The sequence below is a fragment of the Pundamilia nyererei genome, unplaced genomic scaffold (genome assembly GCF_000239375.1).
Source record: "Pundamilia nyererei isolate P.nyererei 1_Seehausen unplaced genomic scaffold, PunNye1.0 scaffold00033, whole genome shotgun sequence".
NCBI classification, from domain to species: domain Eukaryota; kingdom Metazoa; phylum Chordata; class Actinopteri; order Cichliformes; family Cichlidae; genus Pundamilia; species Pundamilia nyererei.
In genome coordinates this window covers 1,317,282-1,327,133 of record NW_005187434.1, presented here as the reverse complement: position 1 = coordinate 1,327,133, position 9,852 = coordinate 1,317,282, and the positions used below count along the sequence as shown (strand labels likewise).

General features: G+C 38.1%; 2 protein-coding genes across 5 annotated transcripts in view; both read left to right on the top strand.

Annotated features, from left to right (window-relative positions):
- Nucleotides 1-544: 544 nt before the first annotated feature.
- On the top strand, nucleotides 545-4,744 carry ube2d4 (ubiquitin conjugating enzyme E2 D4). Its single transcript, XM_005729432.1, has 7 exons — nucleotides 545-855; nucleotides 2,056-2,119; nucleotides 2,198-2,229; nucleotides 2,324-2,401; nucleotides 2,498-2,603; nucleotides 3,057-3,150; nucleotides 3,273-4,744. The coding sequence occupies exons 1-7, from the start codon at nucleotides 832-834 to the stop codon at nucleotides 3,316-3,318; spliced, it is 444 nt and encodes a 147-aa protein (XP_005729489.1). The 5' UTR covers nucleotides 545-831; the 3' UTR covers nucleotides 3,319-4,744.
- A 2,517-nt stretch (nucleotides 4,745-7,261) lies between these two features.
- Nucleotides 7,262-9,852, top strand: part of dbnlb (drebrin-like b) — an 8,742-nt gene continuing 6,151 nt past the window's right edge. For 3 of the 4 annotated variants that reach the window (XM_013909951.1, XM_013909950.1, XM_013909948.1), the window contains exons 1-4: nucleotides 7,263-7,468; nucleotides 9,119-9,174; nucleotides 9,401-9,513; nucleotides 9,596-9,670. In XM_013909951.1, the coding sequence (XP_013765405.1) occupies nucleotides 7,386-7,468; nucleotides 9,119-9,174; nucleotides 9,401-9,513; nucleotides 9,596-9,670 (327 nt within the window). In that variant the 5' untranslated portion in view covers nucleotides 7,263-7,385. Of the gene's footprint in view, nucleotides 7,469-9,118; nucleotides 9,175-9,400; nucleotides 9,514-9,595; nucleotides 9,671-9,852 lie in introns of all 4 variants that reach the window. The other variant, XM_013909949.1, reaches the window with a different exon arrangement.

Genomic DNA, 9,852 nt, shown 5'->3' with positions numbered 1-9,852 from the left:
TTTGAAACAACATTGTAAAATACAATCCTTTGATTCTGGGAAGTGCAGTGTTTGGTTAGAAAAATTGTGCTTTAAACCCCGAAAAACTATTTAAAGTAAAAGTTGAACAGCATAATCTATTCTGACCATGTGGTTTCCTTGTGCATTAGCTGTTTTCAAACAGTGACATCTTGTGGACACCTCTGCTCAATTATTGTTGAAGCCTTTGTGTGTAATAATGCTTGAAGCCATGTCGCTTGCCACTGTCTGTCTATTTAAACTTGAAGGATGCGCATTGAGGGATCACGCTTCATTTTGTCTGGGCGCTTTTAAAACAAACAAGCAGGCAAAAATCATGAAATCATTAAAATATGAATACATTTTTAAAACAAAAAAGGAAATACGTTAATTTAATAGTTTTTGTTTTTAAACAAATCGAAATCAGATTTCTTTCTCTAGTTTTCTTTTTTATTTATGCAGATTTTTTACTTTTAACGTGACTCGAAACTGGTTAAATTACAGTTTGAACTACAACAATGGAAGTTGTAGGTCGGTCAATTCGTGACTTTTAAGTAAAGTCTCGCGATATTTAAACTGGCTGCCAGGCACCCAAAGAAGAGCAGTAATGAGAAGGAGACAGCAGCAAAATAGCTCAGTTGTTCCTAAGAAAGATCAACATATAACTCATTGTTGGTCACATTGCTTATACTAGAAACCAAACGTTCAGACTTAGACGGCATTTGTCGTTTATACGCACACTGAGATTTGAAAGTACGCGGCCTCAGAAGCCAAATTTTATGTGTGAAGTGCTAACTGTTAGCTGACAGGCTACCTAGCATAGCCATTGAAGCAATGGCGTTGAAAAGAATTCAGAAGGTGAGTGTATATTTGCTTACAAGTGCTAGCCATATCTTCAATATATACATTTTTTAAGCTTGAGTCCCCTCTGTAACGATGTTGCCTGTGTCTAAACTTTTCTTTGGGTCGAATTAGCAGTGCTAGCTTGATTTTTCTGCTCCTGTTTAAAATAATTTATAGACAAAGACAAGCTAACCCACCGGTGGCCCCATTGGTGCACTGCTACAGTAACGGTCGCAGTCAACGAACACGCTGTTTATTTTAAATGTTTCTTTGTGTGAAATTATGAAAGGTTACTAAGCACTCTTGTTAGTGTTTCTAGTTGTGTTTCACAGTGCAACGTAAAGCTCGGCTTTGACATTATTGAGTGTGTGCTCTTTGTTTTTATTATTGTTGGGTATGTAGATGACCTGTTGATAAATCAGTGGGCGGACAGTTGTCTTTATCGTTGTATCAGTAACTGTCGCTGATGATGTTGCTGAATGACAGCTGCTTGTTGGTTGCCAAAATTGAACCCTAGTGTCAGTGTTGCCATATATGGAATGGCAAATGGGGCACTGGAGCAGGGCACTGTGTATATTTATATAACAGAATAGATAGGCTTTCATTCAAGAGATGTTTAATAACGGGCCTTATTTCTGTTTGAATATCTGCTGTTTTTCTTTCTGTGTTCAACCAAGCTTTGATTTGAGTTAATTACATATCACAGCATGCCTCTTGGGGGGGAGGAGAATTAGATTTTAATTTAAAATAAATGTTTTTAATCCGTGGGTATGTAGTTCATCAAACTACTGATGAGGCTTCAGTTTTGGCCTATTTTCTCCTGCTACAGATGTGTTATTTCTATATAAAACAGCCTGTCAGATGGAACATATGGGTGGGACAAAATATTTATGACATTATATTGCAGTGCAGCATCTTGTGTTATAATATTGTTCCTTTTAGAGTGCAGGCACTCTAAAAGCGTTCCCACACCAGTTTCACTTACCAGCGTTAGTGGCTCATAAGACCTCCAGGTTATGCTTAACGATTGAATTCATCTCTTATTTATGTACACAGAGACAGCAGTGTTTTGTAGACTGTTGTGTAGTCCATCAAGAACTGTTGATGGTGCCAGTATGCTGGTACATGGATTGTGATAGCATCACATCAAGAGTTAATTTGTTTTCTTTGAACTTCAAACGTTCTGATTCACTTTGTAATTACCCTGACTTTTAGGAACTGTCGGACCTGCAGAGGGATCCTCCTGCCCAGTGCTCTGCTGGACCAGTTGGAGAGGATTGTAAGTAGTTTAACAGTTGTTGAGTAATCTTTGAAGATTTATGTGTGATTTACATAATTTTGTTTTTCCTCCTCTCAGTGTTTCATTGGCAGGCAACAATAATGGGTCCAGTAAGTGAAACACTTATCACACCCAATACAGTTAAAGTGCGCTTATAAATGAAAATCATGACCCCTTACTTTATTTCTCTTCCTATTTAAACAGAGTGACAGTCCATATCAGAGTGGAGTGTTCTTCCTCACCATTCACTTCCCAACGGATTACCCCTTTAAACCACCAAAAGTGAGTAAAACAGTGAGGCACAATGCTTCTTATTTTTTAAATTTATTCTGTCATATAATTGGCCTTACATCATTTTTTTTCTATGTTTTGGAACAGGTTGCATTCACAACAAAAATTTACCACCCAAATATCAACAGCAATGGAAGTATTTGTCTGGACATTCTGAGGTCACAGTGGTCACCTGCACTTACAGTTTCGAAAGGTAAAAAAATAAATTAAAATGTGTGGTGTGGGTGTACATATACCCAGTACATGAGCCAAAAAGTGTTTGGGGGGGGGAAGATTTAGCCAACAGATTTATGATAAACAGGTTGTTGCCTGCTTGTTGAGAGAATTGAAATGATGCCAAAGCCATAACATAAAATTACACTCTAGGTAAAATTATACCTTCCGTTTCTTTGGATTGTACTGTAGATGGGTCCAATTCATCTGCTAATTTTGGGCTAGTGCGTCGATGTAGTGATTGATTAACAAATTATTATTGAACTTATTTGTAATGGCACATATGAAATGATTGGAGTGCTTCTAGATGTGAGTTTGATTATTTAAGAAGTTAAAATGACATCTTGCTGTGCTGATGGTAGGAGTAGAACACAGTTATGTCTATAATAAATCCCCTCTCAAAGATTTTTAACTTTGATTCTTTCTTCCACAGTATTATTGTCCATCTGCTCTCTTCTGTGCGATCCAAACCCAGATGATCCGCTGGTACCAGAGATCGCCCACACGTACAAGGCTGACAGGGAAAAGTAAGTGTAAAACATGACTGCTTTTGCCACAGTTGAGCTCACAGCCAGGTACACTCATGCTGCAAGATTAACTTCTGAGTTTGAGGTTAAGTTAAACTTTTCACATTGCATGTGTTTTACAGGTACAACAAACTAGCAAGAGAATGGACACAGAAGTATGCAATGTGAGAACACCAAGGAGATCAGAACGAGATCAGAACTACAAGAACAAAAGAAACACAGATGATTTGTAACTTGAAGTAAATGAGCATCAAAGTAGTTGGGGGACTTTGGGGGAGGGGGGTAAACTAAACAACAGCCCACTTTTTGGAGAAGGAAGCGGTACTATGAGGTACAGTGCCACTTGGCTTTGTGTGTGTTGAGCTGATACAGTGTGCTCTGCTTCATGACTTGTCTGGATCTGCTGAGCAGGACCTAATGGACTCCTTAAAGCACTCCCACATGGAATACCAGAAAACTCTTTACAATCCCTACCACCGTACTCAGACTTTAAACTGTTACTCTTGCTATTGTGATGATCATTATAATTGTTGCTTTCTATAAGCATCATTTTTACCATCATTGAGTCATATCGTCGTGCTACTCAGAAACAAAATGTTTGATTTAGGAGATTATTTCTCCCTTCATTTCAGAGGTACTATCTGCACCCCACTGGATGTCTTGTTACTGTATTTCATGTTTTCTGGTGGCCTTTCTGTGTTATGTTGATGTGCAATTTAGACAGAATGTTTCCTGTTGAACACAAAAGTGTGCAGTGCCATTACCAGCAGCTGATCTGTTGGCACGTAACTGTCTCTGCCCTGAAACAATGTGAAAGGTGTTAAGAAGGATTTGTCTCCATCATCCGCTGCAATTGGAGTTGTAACAGTATTGAGTTGTTTTGAAAACACTGGGGAGCTGCTGTTTATAAGTTAGCGGGTAGGTTAACGTCCACCTCCATCTTTCTCACACATGCCATCGTTCTTCTGTCTTGAATAATAAATGACGGCTGGTGTCCATAGTGCTCAAAAACTACTGCTGTTTAACATGTTATGCTGTGTAGCTATGAATGTGGCTACTCTTTGTCGTGCAGTCATAGCTGTGCGCCACTTCCTCAGTACAGTTACTCAGGTATCTTTAAGAAGATCATCAGCCTTTTACATGCGGTGACCCATGGTGAGAAAAATGATCAGGGTTAACACAGTCCGACTTCTAAAAATAGCACTTGCCTAATTTTGCGGTTCTGTTCAAATAACGACCCATCACTGACTGCAACTTACTGCTGTGTGATCAAAGACATACCATAATGGGTCTGTGCTGCACAGAAATATATGCTGTCCGAAACCTACTGTTACACTCATTATTTCTCTCCACTTATTTCAGTGTTTTTAAAGCGATTGGTTGTGTGGTTGTGAACAGCTTGCAAATGATGCTGTTTTTGAACAGACTTGATGTTTTGCAGCTCTGTGTCACTTACAGTCATAACATTACAGTTTGGTATGCTTTAAATATCAGGATTTATGTTCATTTTCATCATTGTTCTGCTTTTTTTTCCCCCTCCATTAATAAGCAACACTGACAGTAAACTTTTTCTTTTTTCTTTTTTTTTTCCTTTTTTTTTTTTTTTTAGGGTATAATGTTTGGCTTTTTTTTTTCTTTTTAAATTGTATCTTTGAAAGTGTGGGGTTTTTTTTGTTTTGTTTAGATTTTTTTTTCTCATTTGTGTCATGAATATTGAGCACGATTTTGATGTGTCATAATGTAATAGTAAGATAATCCATTGTAACTGTTGGACAAAGTAGTTGGAAAAGTTGTCAAAAATCACAATTCAGTGCGTCGACGCTGCCAGTATAAAGGGAATTATTGGATATTAGGAGCAAGAAATTTCTGCTATTGAGCTATTATTTAATAGATTCATACAGAAAGGTAAATAGCTAAGCATGATTATTTAAGAAGCTTTGATTGTAGAATTAACACCATTGTTTAGATGCTGACTATAGATTTTTAATATTCTACTGTAAAAATAAAAACATGTCAAAACAAGTTGTCCTGAAAGTATACCGTATATACTAAAATGTTTTGAAAATGTACCCACCGAATGCTCCGACACCTCCGCTGTAATACTACAAGTCCAGTCTTTGTGTGCATTGGTGTTTATTCATCTAGCTATTTATTTATTAGAAAGCTGGGTATCTTCCAACTATTCAACAAGAGCCTCAGTTCATAATATGAGTAATGCTACATTGACTTCCTTTAACCCACGTGTTCATTACGGTTTCATATAGGCAGCTTGGCATGCTTTGCACTCTGGTGATCCTTCTCAGCCATTTTGCAGAATATCAGGGATTTCGTTGAATTTCATCTGCCTAACACCTCTGACTAAAAGTTTAGCCTTAACCCTCCTTAACCCTCATTTTTGTGTGTATGTGTATATATATATATATATATATATGTATGTATACATGTATACATATATATGGAGAGAGAGAGAATGTGTCATATAAACTGTAAATTTGCTATCAGGGCTGTATTCCCAAAATGGGTGATTCATTATATCAGTAGAACTGGAAGCCTGCATAAAGAGTTCACAATGTTTTGTTTAAAGAAAAAAAAAAATCAGCTTAGCTTTTACTGAATGCAGGACCAGCCTTCACGCATCTTAAAATCTGGAATATATGTGTGCGTGAACTGCCATCATGAACAGTCACGTCTTCGCGTAACCTACACAAGATAATTATGACCTTGTTATAACATGAATAAAGTTCATCTTGATTTCTTGTTGTTTGCAGTCATTTCATGGAGAGCCTGACTGATTTCTCAGCGTATCACACAATGTTTCTGTACCCAACATAATCAGAAAAAATATGTTTGGGGTCATTTAGAAATGGTGTCACCTCACAGCTTGTCCAGCAGAGTGCTCTCTGACTCATTTACAATGCTTTTGGCAACCACTGCAGCACCTGTTTGCATTTGTTCCTCATCACGGGGGATTTTAAATTGGGTATTTATGATTTTTTTTTTTTTTGAGTTGGCATTGACTTGACATCATTAAAAGACATTCAATTAACATTTTGCAGACATTTTAAAAAAAATACTTCTTAAAGACAAATGGTAAATGGTTCCTTTATTTTATAATAAAAGTTTAGGTTCATCTCTGGAGAGAGAGAGAGAAATATGTACTATAGTCACAGCAGTGATTCATGTCTCAGTCCTTTAAATGTTGCTATGAAGACATTTTCAGGGTAGAAATAGAGAAATGTGTGATCTGGTTTGTTTTAGAGCCTTAAAGCGGGTTTTATTATACCTAAATTACATACACTGGTGTTTATTTTTACTGTGAGTCCTATTACTGCTAAAATTTATTCACTGTTACGATTCCTTCCACTGTGGTTGGATATTGACTAAAATGTGTCTTACTTTTCTTTTGGAGCTGTCTACTTGGCTCTTTTGTGGATGCAAGAACATCAAGTAACCCTGCCATAGAGTATCACAACCTAGTTTAGGGTGTGGGCACATGCACAGTTCAGTGAATTAACTTTAAGCACACCATATTACAGCAGCTTTGCCAGGTATTGAGAAGCAGATGCCTGTGTGATATATTTATCAAAATTCCCAGTGTGAATCAAGACAAATGTTCATAATTTTCCTTTACATTTGATCCCTATAGTTGTTTCCTATACTTCCTATATAGACACTTTTGGGGGAAATGTATATCTTAAACGGGAGAGAAACCATATATTTTGCACCATTTTTTTTTTTTTTTTTTGGTTTGTTTGTTTTAAAGTTACACAAGTTAAAAAAAATAATCATGTAATATGCTCTAATAACTGTAGGGTTAAAATTTTGCATTTCTAATTTATTTCAATGAGTTCCCAGTAAAAGGTGAGGCCTTTACTGGTCCTGTGGACGTTTGATACGTAACTTTATGGGAGATTTTTGCGGTGCAGACAGCAGTGTTTGCGTAAAGGTCAGTTTCGTCTGATCTCACTAAACCTTTGATATTTGCATCATGATTATTCGGAAACATCGCTGCAACTAATTATAGTCGACCCGGTAAATTATTAGAAACAACGCACACAACACCCCCAAATCGGCAGCGTCACGCCACACTGTTATCATTACCATGGCTGACATCTAGCCTCTAGGCTAAACTAGCCCCCCCTCCTCCGGCTGAAAGTCAGCAGCATCATTGCCACTCCTCCCAATAGGAAGGGCGCATCCCGGTAGCTAGCTGGCTAGCTGTACTCAGAATAACGATGGCAGTTAACCTCAGCAAAAATGGCCCTGCATTAACAGCTGCATATAAAGAAGTGGTAGATGAAAAATCCGATACCAACTGGTAAGGAGAAACATTTTCATAGCAGTATTAGCTGTTTGTACGAGGGAGGTTGTTAGCTACATTGTTGGCTAGCTTTGAGCGAGTCGACAAGTAACTTAACCTATCGTAAAATAAACTTAGCCAGTTACCTAGAAATAATGGTAGTTTGGGAACCACATTAGAGTTTGTAGTTTTTATATAACCGATAACGTTTATTAAGAGTCATCTTTGTATAATGTAGGAGTTTAGTTTCTGACATTTATTGGTGATCTGTTGATTAATAACCTTAAAGATGTGCTAACGAGATAGCTAGTTACAGTGTTGTCAGTTGACGGCTATACTGAGCCAACTAAGATGCTCTGACTGTATTTTTAGCTCAAATTAAATGAAATCATGAAAGGGCGTGAGGTAAGTCGCTAGCGTCCTTGCCCACTTCCTGGTAACATATCAGAAGTAATTTATAACCAGTAAGTGATACTAGAACTTCCTCTTTGTTTTACCCAACGTTACAGAAAGTGTTTGTGGTTTGAAATTTAAACCTGTTGAAGTTCAGCCGCTGTGTTTAATGATGACCCGAATTAGATAATCCCCGAGAGGACGTGTTCAGAGAGAGGACTACTGGCTCTGTGTGGACTCTGAAAATGTCTCTCATCAAACCAATGTTTGCCTTTCTTCCCTCATTTTAAGCAGTCCACAGCCACCGCCTACCAGCTCAGCAATTTGCTTTTTTTTTTTTCTTTTTTTTTAAATGGTGCTGCTAACAGGATTAAGTAAATGTAGAATAAAGAAGTGATCTTTCGGAGTGAGCAAGTTCCTCTGATATGAACTGCTACGTGCTGTGTCCTGATAACAAGCAAATGCCCTTTAAAATCCACAGCACACTGGATTTTTACTTTGTAAGCGTTATTGTTGGGCTTAAATTAGCAGCCTGTGTTGAGCTATAATTAGCATTATAACATGTGGCTGCTTTTTATGAATTCTGTGGAGGAACAGATCAGTTCATCTGTGTAGTAAATCATAAATGCATCCTGGGTTGTCTCTGGAAGGAGATCTCCAAGCCAAGTGAAATAAGAATGTCACAACACGTCCCTGAATTACACCATACACCTACCTACAACTTACTAAAAACTGACGCAGTTATGAGTTCATATCAGCCAAATCTCTATTAACTTCATGTGGAACTCCCCTGCTATTCATCACCTAAATAAATATTTTGTTGCATACAAATAACCCACAAAAACTCGTTTAGACTGACCCCGACACGAAAAACCCGACTCTATGAAAGGCTTCTTCAAATGCCTCCATTATTAATGTATTTGCACACAGAAAATGGAGCTATGTATTAACTAAAGCTTGTTTGTTTAGGTCTGCTAGTCTTTATTTTTACTAGGATTTTCACAGCAAAGAAATTTCAGTGGAACTTTTCTTCTTGGGCCTGCGGCCTGTAAAGATTACTCAAAAGGCTGCTAGAAATGAGGATTAGAAACTGCAGCAGTGTTTACACTACACCTGTTTCCCCTGTATCGTGTGTAAATGGGGCTTAAGTGATACTTTGAATAGGTTTGCAAAACAACTCTTGTTTACTGCGAAATGATGCGTATCCACTTTTCTGTCTGTGGGATCTGTTTTCAGCCAGTGGTGTAATTAGGTGTAATCTGGTGCTTTATACAGGGCCTTGTTCACCTATGAGGGAAACAGCGATGACATCCGACTGGCAGAAAAAGGGGGTGAGTAACCATGTGGATATTTTAATCAAGTTTTTATGATCTCGACACGATATTAGCAAATGTGTGCAGGAATGCCACTGTCAGCATAGCGGTACTGGAATATCAGCACAAAAGGACTGCTTGCCTCTGCTTTCTCACCCCATGATTTGCAATGGGGAAAAAATGCCAACAGTTACACAATGAACCACAATAACCATTTGACTTTTCCACGATGTTTATGCATCAGATGGAGGACTGGAAGAGCTGGTTGAAGAACTCAACAGTGGAAAAGTGATGTATGCTTTCTGCCGGGTCCAGGATCCAAATTCCGGCCTGCCCAAATATGTCCTCATCAACTGGGTCAGAGCGACACTCAGCTATTAAACATGTGTTTGCCGTCTCTGTTATGGTCACTAACCCTCTAAATGTTGTTGCATTTCAGACTGGAGAGGGAGTTAAGGATGCCAGGAAGGGAATATGTGCAAATCATGTCAGTGCCATGTCCAATTTTCTGAAGGTAGTGTGAAACCTTTGAGTCTAGTTCAAATACACATTGGAATTTGTACTGCTGTCTGCTTGTGTTTGCAGAGGAGGCCTAACTGCATGCACCTTAATGCTGACTTTACCGCATGACATTCAGTAAATGGATACACATTCCTGCTCCTAGAATTGTCATTAATGTAATAGCTTTGCTGGAAT

Excerpts from the sequence above, each read along its gene's own strand:
- ube2d4 (XM_005729432.1), top strand. The coding sequence starts at position 832 with ATGGCGTTGAAAAGAATTCAGAAG. Across the intron at positions 856-2,055 it reads CGTTGAAAAGAATTCAGAAG|GAACTGTCGGACCTGCAGAG; the intron begins GTGAGTGTATAT and ends CCTGACTTTTAG. Across the intron at positions 2,120-2,197 it reads TGGACCAGTTGGAGAGGATT|TGTTTCATTGGCAGGCAACA; the intron begins GTAAGTAGTTTA and ends TCCTCCTCTCAG.